This window comes from Pseudorasbora parva, chromosome 10 (assembly GCF_024679245.1).
Source record: "Pseudorasbora parva isolate DD20220531a chromosome 10, ASM2467924v1, whole genome shotgun sequence".
NCBI classification, from domain to species: Eukaryota; Metazoa; Chordata; class Actinopteri; order Cypriniformes; family Gobionidae; genus Pseudorasbora; species Pseudorasbora parva.
In genome coordinates, this window is record NC_090181.1 from 24,992,566 (window position 1) to 25,011,392 (window position 18,827).

Genomic DNA, 18,827 nt, shown 5'->3' on the forward strand with positions numbered 1-18,827 from the left:
TCACTGCCCCTTTCCATACATACTACAACTCCCATCATGCCTCGCTCCTCCGTGTCATCTGGTGCAGTGCGTTTCTGTGGAGTCTCATCCCTTTCATACACTGAGGCCTGAGCTCCTCGGCCTGATAAAACAAATTCACGTATCTCAACTGGAGTTCAGGTCTCTGAACTCTTCTTGTGTGGACGTTTGATTTGTTCTATCCGGCTCCGAAGCCGAACACACTTCTTATCGGTCATACAAAAGCCATCTAACACTTTAGTAGGCAGTTTATAAATGGAAAATATGTGAGTGTTTCAATAAAAGGAAAAGCGGGCAGTAGTTGTGTGTTGTGAAATGTTGTTTTAAATGTTATTGATGTCTGAAATATTAATGATTAGTGTGCTAACTTTTATAGTTTGGTTGCTTTATGAGTTTTTGTTCAGTGTGGCATGGACTGTGTTCATATATGTTGTGTTTTGCTGTTGTTTCAGTTGTGCTTCTCTATGTAACATCCAGGGACAAAAGCTTCAAGCTGATCAGTCAGCAATTGAAGCCAATCACTCTGTCACATGGCTGACGGCACATTTAATTGGCCATTACTCACAACATTGAGCATGGGTCAATTTTATTGCAAAATTAAGAATAGATATGGTTTTCTAAGCATGTTTGGTTATCACTAGTGTGCATTTGATAGAGAAACATAGAGAGAATAGGTCATCCAAGCTCACACATTTGATCGCAGAACATTAGGTAAGAGACCCTATATGACTGCTTAGGACAAATATTCCTCTTATTTCATTGTATGCTGTTTCACATGCAAAGGATACACAAAGCCACAGTGCAGCCGCCTTGTTAAATACTGTCTGTGTTCAGAGTGAGATAATTAGAGAGAGAAAGTGCAATGTAAATGAAGAAAGCTATAAAGAAAAAGCTATAAGTTAATGCAGAGGAGGGAAACGAGAGTGTGTACTGCAGAAAAGGGCGATACAGCTGCCGTAATGCTACAGAACCATAAAAACTATGCAGATCAGGACGAATGAAACTGACGTGTGAGAGGAAGAGACGGAAAGTAAGTTGTAAACCCATTCATTCAAAGACTAGCACACAAACCAACAGTTTCTTCCGTAAACACGCCCTCGTGTACAGTTCTGCTGTGCACGCTACAGTGCTGTGCCTTTAAATCCTGCTGATTGCTGCAGAATTTTCAATCTCTCATACACACACTGTGCAACCAACCCAGGCATTTCTAAGAGCACTGCAGAAGGGTGCACACATGCACACACAATCGCTCAAATTGTCAGTTGATTTGTGGTGCTTGCTATAACTGCTCCTAGTGGATTGTAAAAAAAAAAGAAGTTAATTTTAACTAGAGCTAGCATACAAAGCGTAAGACCTCTGTTCATTTAAAAATACTCCACAGTTCAAAAGTTCATGGTCAGTTTGATATTTCTTTAGAAAGAAGTTATTCTATTTATCAATAAATGCTGAAAAAAAATGTTCTACTATTTTAAATCTGCATATTAAAATGATTTCTGAAGGATCATGTGACACTGAAGACTGAATAATAGTAGGTTTGCCATTACTGTAATACATTTTATTTTAATTTGTAATATTTCACAATATAAGCTCTGATCGCATTTGCCCCCTCTTGTAAGGCATTTGTATTGCAATTACAACGCGATTTGCAATATTTTGAAAATCTTTGGAGTCTTTGGAAAATTATGTCTCACAAACTTTATTCATATTCAGCCATTTCAGATGTGTTGGAACATTTTCAGACGCTAGCATAGTTACGCTAATTATTTATTTACAATTTTTACATGATTACCAGATCTGGTGTGAGGAAATAAGCACAGAAAGGCCAGATCCAGAGCTGCTTTGAGTGTTAGCACATGATCACACTCCCCATCCTCCTCATCAAAGTAGCCGGTGCAATCCACATCTGGTAGCCGAGTGTTGTTCTTTGCTCGGGTTTTAACGAAAAGAAAAGGAAGAGTTTAAAACAGACGCAATAGCTGATTTGAACGAGTAATGTTCCATCATCGTGTAAAGCCCGCCCCAACATTTCTGATTGGTGCCGCGATTTCGATAGTTTAGAAATGGGCTTGAATGGGGTCTTTGCCAGACTTCTTGCAGAGCAAATCTAAATTTGCCGGAAGTTGTCTGAGTTTTCCCAGGCAAGTATTTTTGATCAAACTGCATCCATACAAGACTGCAGCCATGGTGAGCTTAAGAGACTTTCAAAAACATAATTAGAAAATCTTATTGACCCCAAACCTTTAAAACGATTGTGTATTTGATTTAAAACATTTGAATATAAAGTAATGTTCCCCATTAGTTATGTTAATTTCATATTTTCTCTTGACCATTAACCAATGCTCGTTAACTGATAATTAAACCTTTAAAGTATTAGTTCACCCAAAAATTAAAATTCTGTCATTAATTACTTACCCTCATGTTGTTCCAAATCTGTAAGACTTTCGTTCAACTTCTGAACACAAATGAAGATATTTTTTATGAAATATGAGTGATTTCTGTCCCTCTATTGACAGCCATGCAACTACCACTTTAAAGCTTAAAAAGGTTAACAAAGAGATTTAAATTTAGTCCAAGTTCAAATGAAATCAGTATCAACTAAATATAGGGATAAAGATAACTAAAGATCAACTAAATCTAATCTTAGTTAGATTTCTGTCACTGCTTTAAACTGGCAACCACACATAATATGAAGAATATCAAAAGCTTTGGGAGTCAGCTGCCCACGCCACAATAAACACACTCAGCAAAATATTGTCTAATTATCATTATCGATAAAATCTCAAAAGATATTGAGATATCATTTTTTTGTCAATATTGCATACTACGAATTGCATCGCTGCAGTGCTCTTAGTAACTTCCTCGAGAGACGAACTTGTTCAAATGCTGACTACTATCCCTCAGAAGAGAAAGGATGCTAAGTTTAGGCATACGTGACCATGACTCGTGCTCTCTGCCCGATTGCAAACAAACTCTGGGACTGTTCGCTTGAGGTGTGAAATTGAAAGGTTCTTTGAAAGGTTCGAAACGAACCAAGAAAAAATGCAACATTGTAACATGAAGTTCCTGTTTCGGAAAACAAAACAAACTATCTATAGGTGTGAAAATGCCCTAAAAGAAGGGTTCCTGAAGATGAAAAGGATGACGTGTTCCTCAGGCACCCCTTTATTCTTATGTTCGTACTGGTGATGTCATAGGCTGTCGCCGGCCAATACAATTGTCGCATTTAGACACGCATTTAGACTTCACACACCAGTCAAGCTGAGGCATTCCTCATAGTGCCTTGTTCAGACGCTGTGTGAGTTTCCATTCGAAAGGGAACAGAATAAAAGTATGTATTAAAGGAATAAATAGGCCAATACATTTCACGTGAATTATTAACAGATTATCAAAATGAAAATGTGCAACAAGTTAATTATGAGCATCCCTACTGCCCATTCAACTTCTCTTCTCATCTTACTTCCTCCTCTCTGTCCATTAGACATCCCTTTCTCTCCTCTCTTCCGTGAAGGGTTTGATTTTGTTCTCCCTGGATGTTGCATGTTGTAACTTTTGTGTTTTTGTTTTGTGTTTATGTTTGTTCGTCCCTGTTTGTGTCTTTTGCTTTATGTTTGTGTGTATCTGCTGGTGCGTATGTACATATTTGAACTTCTTACATACTCAAGTCTGCGCTCCTTCAGCTCAGAGAGGTCCAACACTCTCAACAGAAGCTCCTTCGCTCGAGACAGCATGATGATTGAAGAGATGCTGGCGCCTACCAAAGACACGGTAAGAATCCCGCTCTCTTTATATCTGTTGCTTGTGGATTTCACTTTTTCGCTCTGCGTCATACTTTCAGAAAGCAGGAAGGAATAAGAATTTCAAAATTTTTCCTTTTGCCAAATTCTAAGGAAGCATCCTTAGTAGTAAATGCAATCATACAATGCTTAGAATGCTAGATTGTGATGAATACATCAAAGATGGTGAAGAACATTTTTTTTATAATGCTGTTGGGAATTCACAAAGGCTGTGATTCAATTAAAAACATATATATTTATGCCTTGCATGTTTAATTATATCATTATAACAAATTGTTAAATCGTTTATAAACCGTTGCCAGTAGAATTCAATACATCAATATGTTTCTAAATACGCAAACTGTTGTTCATATTAAAAGTTTAAATCCTCGCTCTGAATTGTATGTTTTAGTGTCCACATATTCTTATAGAAACGTCAACTGGTCAATGTTTAAGAAAAGTGTCTGTAGCATTTAGATTGTATAATGGACAGATATTAAATATTGTTCAAAAGTTTTTGATTGTACTAAAGCAAAAAAGTACCATCATATTTTTTACAGATATTTAGGAAACTCATTGCTACAGTCATCAACAATGCTACAGCCAGTTATTTTACTTAGAAATGTGCGTTCCGTGTTGGAATTTTGTTTTTGTCTGGGCGATACCGCATGCTGCCATTTTACCCAAAAGTATTTCAACACCACAGGTTGCCATTTGGCGGAAAACACAGCGTATGCAGTCATGGAAGCTAGCAAACAAACTGGGTAGGAGATCGTAAAATAATTTCTACCCAACCTAAAAAGCTTCAACACCCAAAACGCAATATCAACTCATAAATCAATAAATCAACTCATCAAGTGTCTCCTTGTACTCCATTGACAATTGCGCTCGTTCCTATTGAGTGTCTTGAAATTGGCAAACCGCGTGAGTGTGGAGTCTGAGGCGGAGTGGGCGGGGCAAACAATATATTGAATTTGGAGTGCAGTACCCATTTTAACCACTATCTGTCATTCTTACATACCTTTAAACAAGGATTTGATCTGCTGTAAGTGTAACAACCAGTGGCGGCTTGTCAATAGAGGGCGCTGGGGCGCCGCCCCCATCACAATTCCAGAAATACACATGTATACAAAAATTATATAAAAATGAAATAAAAATAAAATAGTTTACTCATATGATGTATGAGTGGGTAATTAAGAGCCTCAGCATTTAATAAAAAAAACTATTTTATATGTTTTTTAATGTTTCATGCGGTTTCATGGGCGAGGGACGCCGGACAAATGGATGTCTATCTCAGTCCATAAATCGTCGGGCAGCATGTGACCTGAAGCTGGTCTCTAATTGGTTTCTTAAAGATTCTCCTCCGGGCGCAGGTCGCTGCGTCCCTGGCGAATCAGAATTGCATACATGTTTTTTGATCCAATCTGATTGGTTCTCGTCAACTGTCATTCAATGTTACGCTCTTGGCCACTACTGCGAGAGAGCGTTGGTGACAACGTCACTCCGACCCCGCCCGCCTAAACATTCGTAGAGATGGCAGCAGTCAAACTAAATTCTGTGATTGATTTACAAAAAAATCCTTTCACAAGGCGTTCGCTGGAAGAAAAAATAAGAATTAAGGATCTCGGACCGGACCAGCCCGATTTACAAATTCAGCAGCAGTCCAGTGACAGAGGACGAAGCTACACTCGGAGCTTCACCTGCTCTCGTTATGAGAAAAGGAGGTGGCTGACTGGATGTGACGGTAGCATTGCCCTTTTTTTGCTTTCACTGTCTCTTATTTCAAAGTGAGTGAGAGGTGTTTTTCGACCTTGAAAAGAATAAAAACTTTTCTCAGAAACACCATGACCCAGGAGAGGCTGAATGCACTTGCATTGCTCTCCATGGAAAAGAGACTTGTCACTGAGATGACTGACTTTAATCAGAGAGTAATTGAGAAATTTACTGGCCAGAAAGAAAGGAGAGCAAAATTTATGTTCAAGTAGTCAACATGCCAGTTTGTTGTTGCTACTTTTGTTTTTTCCTTTCCTTGTTCAATTATATATGGGAAATAAATATGTAAAAAGATAAAAAGTGCAGACACTGTTTTCTCTTTAATGCTTGAATTTAGTCAACATGCTTCTTGGTACTGCTTTGTATTTATTTTACCTATTTGATTTATAAATAAGTAAAATAATTTATAAGTAATTATACTTATATATACTTATATACTTATTATTATTATTATTATGTATAATTTATAAGTAAATTATACTTAAATTAACATAATTATACTTAAATATACGCAATTATTCTTAAATATACGTAAATCCCCCCCCCCCCCCCCCCTCCAAAAAAAAAGCCCCGCGCCCCCCCAAAAAAATATATCACCAGCCGCCACTGGTAACAACACCAGGCCATTGGTGCCCTCAACAGGCATTTTTTATAATACATAATGTGCGTAAGATGATTGTTTAGAATATTTTAAATGTTGCTCTATAAAATCTTACAATTACTTGTATTTTATACTTTATTTGATCCAAATACTATTTGCCTCATTGTTATTATACATGTGTTTTAAGTCATTTTAAAGGCTTAGGTCTTTGCTTAGGTCTATTTTTTTTTTTACCACAAAAAATATCAGATTACTTAATCAATCATCAAAATAAGATTACCAAAATAAACATTCGTGACAGCACTAATTTATAACAAATAGTAATAAACTAAAAGTCTTACTTACTATATTGTAAATATAATAAAGAAATTCTTGTATAATAAAATATACAAATAAAATAAACTGTGCTTTTCAGGTTTTTCAGGCATTTCACAGTCATCAGCAGAAGTTGAATAATATAATCAAATGTAAAATACCATTGCATATAATCTTCACTGTATAAATTAAATAAAGTTGAATCATTATTAAAGTTACAAAATGTATTAAGTCAAGAGCAGTGAGGGATTTCCTTGTCTTTTGTTGTTTGATGAACATTAAAGGTTTAAGGGTGGGTTACGGTGCAAGGGAAGGGTCAACACTGTAATTATAGATGTTATTACAGAAATTAATTACAGCTGTGATTTTAAAATAAAAGTACAATGAATAACATGCACACAATAAGTGCATTGGTATCAAATGCTTATTTTAAATGTTATTACATCATAGTTATAGACACTTAATATAGCTCTATTTTTGATTTAATTTATTGTATGGCATTCTTTCTCAGGAATTTCCACATCACAGCAAAATGCCCTGGAATATTTGTATTGTGTCCCATGGGGGTTTGTGAAAGCCCGGTCCCCAACCACACTGATACAAACACACTCTTCTGTCCAGTGCTACATTCTTATTTGCAAATTTGCCTTTTAATAGTATCTTAGACTTGAGACTTTCAGTTTTGAGTTTGTTTAAAGGCACATTTAGAAATCAAAATGCTTGACCTCAATCTATCTATAAACAGATGGCTAGACACTGGGAGAAAGACAAAGTGAGAGAGAGAGTTAGACTTGGACTCTGTCAAGCTTTTCCATGATGTGTTTTCCTGTTCGGAGTTCTGTTGATCTTTCCATTTTCATGAGCAAATATTCACACCAGACCCTTGAAATAACTTAATTTCATAAAGAATACAAAAATAGAGTTTTAGTTCACTGAATTTGTTTGATTAAGATTGAGTTGGATTGATTATGTGACATCCATTAGCCTTAACTAAGCATTAGTGTTATGAGGTTATATTCATACAGCCATGTTCCTTGAGAGTGCAAGCGAGAGAGTGCAATACTGCATACTAAAGTGTTTTTATTTTTGCTTCAGTGTCAGATGTTGTGTTCAAAAAGCGAATGAGCTGCCTACCTTGACAACTTTTTGGACATCATTCAGGTTCGATTAGGTAGACAGATCACTAGGTTTTGAACAACATCAGAGAAAGAATTTGTTTGGCAGAGCAAGGATCACCCTCCTCTACTTTACAGCAATTAGCGTAAACATGCATATATGTGTGTTTTTCTTTTAAAGCTTCAGAGTGTATTTAAAGATATTTCCTACTTGGTGGACCCTCAAAATAAGGTACAGGTTACTAATCGTTACCATGTTAGATCATCATTCGCCATTTTTTTCCCTTTCTTCATTACACAAAAATCCAAACACAACTGTTATTTTCTCTCCGTTATTTGCTCATTGGCATTTGTGTGTTATTGTTTGTTTATATATACAAGCTCCACCCCCATATGCAGCCCTGTCAGTGTTTATTTCATTGTCTTTCACTCATTGTGTTTTCAGATTTTTTGTATTTTTATTGAGTGTCCTGTTTGAGGCCGTGTTTCATCCAGATGCATCAATGTGTTTTCTTAACTTCATCTTGACAGTGCTTTTACAAGGCATCTTAGGATTTTGTAGATAACTAAGCAATAAAATAAAAAAATCTCATAATTGAATTGCATCATATAATTTCTGATATTTTTTTAACACCCTGCATACTCCTTTTAAATGCTAAGCAACTTTCCTGACCCTTAAGTGTGTATTATTATCTGGATGTTTACAGCACCTTGCAGTGACTCGTGAATACAACAGCGAGTGTATGCGGCGGTACAGTTGGACTCCTGACACAGTTGACCACTCACACAACACTGTGTGCAGTCCCGTGCACTCTGGGTAAGATTATATTTTTGTGTTTACATTGTTTAACATGAATTTAAAGGATGCAAACACATTAGTAGCCACGACATTATATATTATGCTTATACTCTTCAAAAGTTTGGGTCGGTGTAAGATTTTAGAATAGTTTTACAAGAAGTTTCTTATTCTCATCAAGGCTGCATTTATTTGATTAAAAATTCAGTAAAAACAGTAATATTGGGAAATATGCTTTATATTGAAATATTATAATTTAAAATGAGTTTTTAGCAGCAATTAATCCATTCTTCATCACCATATTATCCTTGTGCTGCTTAATATTTTGTTTTTGTGAAAACTGTAATACATATTTTTTCTGCATATTTGTACAAATGTACAGAATGTACAGAGAAATCAAAAGAACAATAATTATTTGAAAGAGAAATAGTTTGTAACATTATAAATGCATCCTTGCTGAGTGAATGAATTTGTTTATTACTTTTTTATTTATCTTTAACTTTTGATTGGCAGTGCTCAGCACCCCCTTATTTTACAGTTTCTTTAAATGATGAGAAATTAAAGATCATTTCCAATAGTGGTAATTCTGTTAGTATTGCCAATAATTTTGATGCTAAAACTTGACTTCCTACTTTTAACCACCTATTTCAAGGGGGGATTGAGCATATCATTAGCTTATTATAATTATACTATTTATGATTGGTGGAAGTTGATTTAATCCAGCCAATCATCAAACATGATACTGTTTTGGGCAAGCATGCAAAACGCTTTTCATTGGCTTCATTGAGTTGTTCACACCTTATTTTTTTCTTTAGGTACCCCCACCTCCACACACACTTTTTGCTGCATTGCACATAAGATCTGATTTTTTGACATCAGCTTCATGCCTTGCTTTTTTGTATGTAAGCTGTTTGACCATGACAACTATAATAATGAATGTTGTTTATTTTTACCTCCTGCTTTCTGTTCTTTTTTTTCTTTTCGTTAATTTTTCCTTTTGCAGCCCTTCCTCCCCGCTTCCTCAGTATGACTCCAGGTGAAAACTGAGTCCGGTGACATCAATCTTTCTATAGCTTTCTGTCCTGTCTTTTCCCTCTATTTCATCTGTATCTCTTTCCTGTTCTCCGGTGTTTTATTCCCCATTTTATCTCCTCATCTGTTTGAGCGCTTTTCCACACTGTGCGTGTATAGCTGGTCTTTGGAAAATGGACCTCACATACATTCAGAGATCAGCAGCTTCAGCACATTTTTGAAAGAAATTGCAGATCACTCATCAGCACATTAGAAAATTAGTGATGAAAGGGAGATTTTTGTCATGTTCTTCACTTTTTTTTCAGTAGGAATGGGCAATATATTGAAATTAACAGCGTATTTGTGATCAGTTTGCTGACAAAATAAAATAGGAATTGTGAATTTCACAATGACGGTAGCACGGTTAATTGTGTCTCTCATTTAAAGTTTACTCTAATTCAAAAACAAACCAAAAAAAGTTTACTCTAATTTACATCATCATTCAGTATTGTTCCTGGAATTCTTATTCTTATTATTAAATGTATGTTTTTTTATAAAATGTAAGCAGTTTGTTTTATTATTTATTGTTATATTGAACCATATAACAGGAACTGATTAATATCCTTCTTCCATGAGATTTGTTATTATTTATTTATTGAAAATAATGTGAAAAACATGCCTTCATCAAGCTTACAATTACATTAAACATTTTGAATTGGAATCAGTGGATGTTCCAAAATGGTTCCTCTGATAAAAACAAACAAACGAACAAACACATAAGACACATAAAAAAACCACACACATAAAATGGCTTAAGACATAAGCCATTTTAGATCAGATGAATCAGGATACACTACCGTTCAAAAGTTTTTCAACTCTTTTCTAGATACCTTTATTTAAGAAGGATGAATTAAATCAATCAAATCCCAAAATTATACATAATTAAAGTCGATTCATGTATAAATTAATTCATGTATCACGGGTTTCACAAAAATATTAAGTAGCACAACTGTTTTTAGCATTGATAATAATAAGAAATATTTCTTGAGCACCAAAACATGATTTCTGAAGGATCATGTGACACTGAAGACTGGAGTAATGATGATGATGATGAAAAATCAGCTTTGCCATCACAAGAATTACTTTTTTAAATAAAAATGTTTAATGTTATAATATATCAAATAGAAAACCATTAATTTAATTTGTAATAATATTTCACAATGGTTCAGTTTTTACTGTATTTTTGATAAAATAAATGCAGCCTTAGGAACATAGAGAACATAAGAATTCAAAAAGAGACCTCAAAATTTTGAACGGTATTTGTGTATCATCAGTAGGTTGAAAAATTTAAGCTACATTGCCCAGACATCGTGAACAGTTTTAGGATCTCATGTACATGTAACAAACACACAACTGCATTCAGCTCACATTAACAGGGTTTTCTGTCCACTTGTGGAGGTGCTTCTGGTCACACTGTTGATCACTGAACTCTGCTTCGAAAGAACTGATCTTGGCTGTAAACGGGGTAGCATTTGACTCTGAGTCATGAGTACAGTGACTGTGGTAATATTTGGTAAGTCATTATTCAAGGAATCCCTTGTGTTTCTTCCAAGTGTCTCTGCTGCTGTTGTATGAGGGATTAAATGCTGCCAGGTTTAACAGCTTGAAGCACTGTCACTCTTTTTAATTGTTTTTCCTCTGTCTCTATCTCTCTCGCTGTAATGGTCTGTTCTCGCTTACTGTTTCTCCCTCTTTTTGTTTCTGCTTAGACCTTTCCCTTCTCCCTCCCTCTCTTTCTCACCACGTGTGTTGGGTGTACAGTGATCACAGCATGGGAATCGTCTCTCACTCGTTCGTGTCTGTGTAGTGGTTTTAGCGTGGTGTCCCTCTTTCTATCTTCATTTCCTTCCCTCTCTCTCTTTCATTATTCCTTCATTCTTTTCTTACAGGTTCCTAGTGAGTTTCATGGTGGACGCTCGGGGTGGGTCGATGAGAGGAAGTCGTCATGATGGTATGCGTATAATCATTCCTCCCAGGAAATGTCCAGCACCAACACGAATCACCTGCCGCCTAGCAAAGCGCCACCGCCTGGCATACCCACCCCCTATGGTGGAGGGGGAGGGTCTTGTGAGCAGACTGGTGGAGATGGGGCCATCTGGGGCACAGTTTTTGGGGTAAGAGTTCCTCAGAGGTGGCTAAAAATAGAAAGGTTTCACAGTAAAAGCATATAAATCATAAAAAACATAATCTTGGCTTAAAGGGATAATTCACCTAACAATTTAAATTTGATGAGTATCTGCTTAGTCTGCTTATTTGATGAGTATCTGCTTACCCCCATTTTATCCAACATGTAGGTGTCTTTGGTTCTTCAGTAGAACACAAATGAAGATTTTTAACTCCAAACTTTGCTGTGTGCCAGTAATATAATGCATGTGAATGGGTACCAATTCTTAACAATTCCGGTAAGGAAGGTCAATATACACGCTCTGGCATCATGTATGAAATTAACTTCTGGCATTGACGTAAACTACGCCAGATCGTGTATACCGGAAAGTGATGTCTTTACATGTACACAATGCCAGAGCGTGTATATTGACCATCCTAACTGGAAGGGAAGCGCCTTCCAGGCTGTTGGATATAGCGTTCTATTTGAGGTTAAAAATTATATAAATACACAGTGCGGTTTTGAATGCTTGGTTGTAGTGAATGTATTGGACTTCTAAAAGGATGTGTTGGACAATCTGTTTAGTGAATATACCCCCTTATTGTCTTCTCTTCATTTTCAGGCCTGTGATAGTAGAAATTCCTCATTTCGGCTCTATGCGGGGGAAGGAGAGAGAGCTGATTGTTCTACGTAGTGATAACGGAGAGTCTTGGAAAGAACATCATTATGACTGCAAAATGTCAGAGCTCACCTCGATCCTCAATGGCATGGATGAGGGTAATGTACAAACAGCCGATGACAACTAAAACTACTCTACTGGGAGAGCTTTCATTTAATCTCATGATTTTCTTTATTTTTGATTTTCATATGCGATTACAGAGATGGACAGTCCAGCAGAGCTGGAGAAAAAACGTATCTGCCGCATCATCACAAAAGATTTCCCACAGTACTTTGCGGTGGTGTCACGTATCAAGCAAGAAAGCGATCACATGGGACCTGAGGGCGGAGTCCTGAGTAGTGAGGCGGTTCCTATGGTGAGGGCTGCCTTTCCCCAGGGAGCTCTTACAAAGAAGATTCGTGTTGGACTACAGGTATAAGTGCTTAGCAAGATGGTTTTTGTCAAATTATGTCCGGTCAAGCTTAATTTTTCCAGGGTCATATTGTTTTCAGAAACTGGAAAAGGATATTTGTATAGTAAATATACATTTATGTTGGTTATCAGTTTTAAAATATTTAATAAGCTATATATTGATATTGTAGAGCTTGTGTAGATTAAAACTCACCTATAAGCTATGACAATGTTTGGTTTGTGAGTGCTTTTGTTTTTCGTCTGAAAAAGTTATTTTTAAACAAATCAGTCAAAATCAGCTGAATGAATTTTCAGAGAAAGTCATTTTAACAGTTTACATAAAACTAGCCTGTCTTGTCATCTCAAAGAGCTCTGGTATCTCTCTCTCTCTCTCTCTCTCTCTCTCTCTCTCTCTCTCTCTCTCTCTCTCTCTCTCTCTCTCTCTCTCTCTCTCTCTCTCTCTCTCGCTCTCTCGCTCACACACACACACACAAAGTTAGTTGATTATGCCTAGAGTGATCTTGAGTGCCTATGAAAAATTTCCGTCAGATATGAACAACAAACACAGCATGTATGAAGTGTATTTGTTGTTTATATCTGATGTAAATTTGCACACTGTAGATGTTCTCCATATAGATGCTCTTTTGTGTTTTCTCCTATTCTTAATACTGCTTTTCTCTCCATCTGTTTCTCTCTCAGGCACAGCCAGTGCCAGAGGACATGGTGTGGATCATCACTGGCAACCGTGCGTCCTTCAGTCCGATTGTTACTGTGGAGCCCAGAAGGAGGAAATTCCACAAGCCCATCACCATGACAATCCCTGTGCCACCCAGATCCAAAGAGGCTGTTGCTAATGGACGCAAAGGAGAACCTGCACCTTGCCTTAGACTGCTCTGTAGCATCACAGGCATGTGAATAGTGAAAGTTTATGTGTGTGTTTTAAATGAAAATGTTAATAGTTTAAATGTTTTGATTTTAATACTTAAATACTTCAGAGATTATTTCATTTGAGAGCAGAAATATAAATTAATCATGATGGCTTAAAGGCCATCTATGTAGTATTTTTGCAGTAAAATATCCAAAAACCAGAGTAATATATTTTGTTCAGATGAGTACTTAAAATATCCCAAATGCTTTCAACTATTTATAGATTGTGAGAAAATTGCTATTTTAACCAAGGAGCCGGGACATCTAAGGGAGTCGCCTGTCAATTGTGTCATATCTGCATTACCCTCTGTGTCATAGCAGCCCCTGAGCGAACGCTTAGAGTAACGTCATAACAATTTTAAACACACTTAAATGTATCTAATATGATAAACAGAGCTGCGTTACCTCTTACTCATGACCGGAAAAGAGGAAATTGCGCCCACGACTGTCCCCCATCATAATAAAAGTTGCGTTGCTCGCAAGCCGTGTGTTCGGCAACAATCTCTCCAGCTGCCTTGCTCAGCTCCCTTAATACTCAGTCCTGCTCTGCTTCATACTACAGTAACGTTAATAATCGCATCCTTGAACATGATTTCTGCCCGAGTCCTAGGCCGATTCTTTTTCCACCGGCTGTGAGGTGTAGACCACATGTCCCAAGATTCTTGCGCTCAAACTTGGCGTAGTCAAACTACGCCTTTGCTCTGAATAGGCGCACTCTAGCGGGCGGAAAAAGGACATAGTGCTGCTTTAATGAATGTGCAACAACAAATGAACATTGCTTTGATATTCCCCGTCTGAATGTAAATTCAACATTTTGGTTTGCTTTGTTGTATAGAGTTAATAGAGCAGATACATTAGATAAAGCAAGTATTTGCAAGTGACATCAAATTTAGAATAAAACAGACCAATAAATCTTAATGTAAAAATACATTACTGTATCATACCTAACAACATATTTTTATAAGATATCACAGGCTCTGTAATGATTCCCGAGACCAGTGTTTAAAAGTGTTGCATCTTTTTAGGTGGAACATCCCCTGCACAGTGGGAAGACATCACTGGGACCACTCCTCTCTCCTTTGTCACAGACTGTGTTTCCTTCACCACAAATGTTTCTGCCAGGTGAGTCTCAGCTGATGTTGGAATACATCACATGCTGATTCAAATCATGTGCTTTAGAGTGGGAGACAGTGGAGGGTTTCTGCCCTAGATTAAATTAAATCATTCTAATCATGTTCATCTGCACATCTGCAAAGTCAGCTGCTTATTGAACTCAAATATGACTGCAGACTGTTGCCTGGAAAGTGTAAAAATCCACACACTCCTCTTTTTTAATCCTCATGAATCATAAGCAGTCTCAGAACAGGCTGTTTGCAGATTCTAGCTTTTGTGATGTCACAAATGCCTAGCCTCCACCCATGACTTCTGACAGAATCTGCCCTATTAGCATAGACCCCACCCTGTGCGAGCTGTACACAGGCCGCCATGTTTATCAACTCACCAGAGCAATTAACACCAGAGGCCTGTTGCTTGAAGCTTGCTGAACAAACTCAGAGTTTCAGAGTAGGTTAAGAGTTGACAAATCCAGATAAATCCGGCCTGGTTTAGATCAAGTTTAACCGTTTCTCAAAGCTTGGTATAAACTTTCTCTGTCAACTCAGGCTTAATCCAGAGTTAGCGATTAACTCTGAAGCGCGTGCACCTGAAAGTGACACGTGCGGCAAACAACCAATCACAGTGTCTGTGTGATTGACTTCTCTTCTGAAGATTGAGAGATCATTTAGCAAATTACTATGAAATGAAATGTGTTTACAAGGCAGAAATAAACACTGCTGCTGCAGCGAGAGCTTGAGAAGGCAGCTTAAAGATTATCTGACTATATCAATGCATGATGTGAATCAAAGAAATATGCCTTATAATTATCACAAAGAGCTCAAATGAACACACGTTGTTTAAAAGAATTATGAATGCATGCATTATATTTATATTACTATTTGGCTACTTGTCAATTAAAATAATATTTTTATGAACATATTATATAAATTCAAAGTGATTATAATTCATATAATATAAATATAATAAATAATTAGCACCAAAAGTTTTTTCATTATAAACTGCTGGGGGTGTGGCTTTATTGTGTCTTTACTTGTAGCTGATTGGTCCAGTTTGGGTTTGTGATTTCTAACCCAGAATAAAACCTGCTCCAAAGCAGGTTAGCCGTGCAGTGTAAGTTACCATGGTGATAAACACCGCAAAAACCAATCCATCTTCTTGAGTCTGAAAAACCAGAGTTTGCTCAAACTAATCTCAAACTTACCTGGGTAACAACTGAAACCAGCTTTGTGCAAAAGGCCCCAGCATTCAAATAAGAAATGTATTCTTATTAAAGCTGCTAAAGTCAAGAGTAGTGAGTGATTTTCTGTTTTTCTTTTGGTGTTTGATTTATATTAACAGCATACTGTATATAGCAGTAGGAACTATATGTATTTTACGCTGCTTTCACTAATTGCACAGATCTAATATACACGTGATTTCTTTACTTGCTTTTAACGTTCACAGACATAACCAACATAAACTGTGTTTATGTTAACTTTGTTTGGCATAACATTGTGTACAGTTTAAGTGCAACTTAGTTTAAGACTTCTAGCTTTCTGTGTGATAATGCGTGGTTGAAAAGACTGTTTGTGAAGCTGCTTCATAATGTACATATGACATCTCCGCTCTCTGGATCAGGTGCAGCGCAAACACAGATTTGAATGTTGCTGTGTGACGATGAAACGTCCTTTCAAAGGTTAACCAAAGTCTTTGTTTTAAACCGTTTCACATCACAGGCGTCAGCGGAGCGCGAGCAACGTTTTGTCACTGCCCATATCAATGAATGAGAGCGTTCTCATCAGAGGCGCGACTGCCGACCCTCTCAAGGTGCATGTCCACTGGAACAGAGCGACTGTTTTGAGCGCAGCGGAATAGAAATGCTCGCTCTGCTCTGCCTACTTTGTGCCAGGGGACACCCGTCATGCGTTAACATGGGAAGTGGCAAAACACGTTCATACACCCCAAGCACTTGTGATGCGAAACAGGCATTAAAGATATAGCAGAATCGCTATAAAAGTTTAATTGTGCAGCTCTAATGAACTGTAATGTCACGTGAGCGTGACCATGACCATGACCATGACCAAAACCAAATGGGTATTTTAGTTTTTGGCAGAGTAGCCGAGGCACGTGCTGTAGCTTTCACCCTCTTCCTTACACTCAAAAATGGGAATTTTGCAACATGGTATAATAAATGATCTGTGGGGTATTTTTGATCTTAAACTTCACAGACACATTCGTTGGACAGCTCAGACTCAGACTTAGACAAAAAATTGCATAATATGTTCCCTTTAAAGAACAGATACCTTTTATATACATAGTGTGAGGGATCTGCTTATCTTTGTGCTCAAAATTTCTCTAAATTATAAATCACCGGTTTGTGAGTGTCAGCTCCAAACAAAAATGTTCTTAAAATCAAATATTGAAATGATTAAACTGCATAAGCCTAGATATATTCAAAGTTAAACCATGTTTATACTTGCATATGGTATTACCAGTAAGCCTGAATTTAACGTAGCTTGGGTTGTATTTTATATTTTACATTACATATTTTTGGAATGTTTTGGATTTTCATTTTGGGATCTTACCATTTTAACTAGCTAGTTTATTATTGATTGGTACACACAGCCTTTGACATAAATATGGGATATGTTTTGTCCTGCCTTTTGATAAGCATATTTGTTTTTTATACTAAATATGCATGCTTCTATTTTCGTATTATCTGCATTTTTTTTGTCTATGAGCTTATCAGAATAGATGTGTTGCCCTTGATTTTGACCAACCTGCTGAGCACCACTGGTGTTTACATCAATTATTGTTTGTATCAAAAAGCTGACTATAGATTTTGTTTCTGAGACGTATATTATGTAAACAAAATTCTTTATCAAGGGGAGTTGTAGCAGTAAAATTACTGTAAAAGAATTGGGAAAATGTGAAGAATTGGGATGGATTTTACGTATTATAAGGGATTTTTCCCCCTCTCTTTTCTGTAGATTTTGGTTGGCAGACTGTCAGCAGATCGGTGAGACGGTGGGTTTAGCGTCTCAGCTGTACAGAGAGCTGATCTGTGTTCCGTACTTGGCCAAATTTGTGGTGTTTGCAAAAATGATCGACCCTCTAGAGTCCCGCTTGCGCTGCTTCTGCATGACTGATGACAAAGTCGACAAAACTCTGGAACAGCAGGAGAACTTTGAGGAGGTGGCAAGAAGCAAAGACATTGAGGTGTGTAACTATAACTCGCACTCTAAGCCTGAACACAAGCAAGCACATACAAACTATACACGTTCACATAAATAATTAATGATGAACACTGTTTCACTGGAAACAGTGAGTCATGAGTTTGTGAATATTCATGTATATACACACACAGGAAAATCCATTGCAAAAAAATTCTCACAAAATTGTATTCCTCTGTCATTCACCTATAAAAAAACAAAAACCATTACCACTTTTCTGATAATTCATTGACACTATAGAGACATAAATGAACAACTTCTTATAATCTGTCCCTTGTTTTTTTGTTGTTGTCAGATTCTGGAGGGTAAGCCCATTCATGTAGAATGCTATGGTAACATCTCTCCAATGGCAAAGAGTGGCCAGCAACTCGTCTTCAACTTCTATGCCTTCAAAGAGAACCGACTCCCATTCAACATCAAGGTTTGAGAGACAGTAGCTCATTCATATAATTCTTCTACCTATTAGTTTTCTCTATCGATTTGACACATTTCTCCAAACTCAGAACACTGCTTTGAAAATAATTAACACTGCCATCTAAACACTTTATAATTGTCCTAAACAAATTGTATGTTTTTGTTCATTTCATACAAATCATATGCATAATTCTCTCAAAACATTGTATACAACATACCTGCAAACTAGTCGCTTTACGGCTGTGAATCATGTAGATCCGATGAGTTGGGGGGGGTGGGGGTTGTTATTTTGAACGCATTGTTAACTTTACAATAATAATTGCGAATGCGCTCTTTTCCTATAGACTGTATTGTCATCTCTCGAGCTGTCGTGACCTTTTTTTGGTGCTCTAAGTCTAATCTGTGGCGCGACCTATTTTTTTAACTGTCTATGAGCATGACATTCAAAGATCACTGTAGCCCTCAGTTCAAGCAAACGGCAGCGCAGCGCGCATGACATGAACCAATCACCTTCGCTTTACAG

General features: G+C 37.0%; 1 protein-coding gene across 9 annotated transcripts in view; it reads left to right on the forward strand.

Annotated features, from left to right (window-relative positions):
• ank3a (ankyrin 3a) overlaps positions 1-18,827 on the forward strand; it is a 118,302-nt gene that overhangs the window by 62,588 nt on the left and 36,887 nt on the right. For 6 of the 9 annotated variants that reach the window (XM_067455649.1, XM_067455648.1, XM_067455650.1 and 3 more), the window contains exons 26-35: positions 3,681-3,783; positions 8,303-8,412; positions 9,395-9,427; positions 11,352-11,576; positions 12,189-12,343; positions 12,446-12,657; positions 13,335-13,542; positions 14,588-14,684; positions 17,648-17,876; positions 18,186-18,311. In XM_067455649.1, coding sequence (XP_067311750.1) covers positions 3,681-3,783; positions 8,303-8,412; positions 9,395-9,427; positions 11,352-11,576; positions 12,189-12,343; positions 12,446-12,657; positions 13,335-13,542; positions 14,588-14,684; positions 17,648-17,876; positions 18,186-18,311 — 1,498 coding nt within the window. Of the gene's footprint in view, positions 1-3,680; positions 3,784-7,776; positions 7,828-8,302; positions 8,413-9,394; positions 9,428-11,351; positions 11,577-12,188; positions 12,344-12,445; positions 12,658-13,334; positions 13,543-14,587; positions 14,685-17,647; positions 17,877-18,185; positions 18,312-18,827 lie in introns of all 9 variants that reach the window. The other 3 variants (XM_067455655.1, XM_067455657.1, XM_067455656.1) reach the window with 2 other exon arrangements.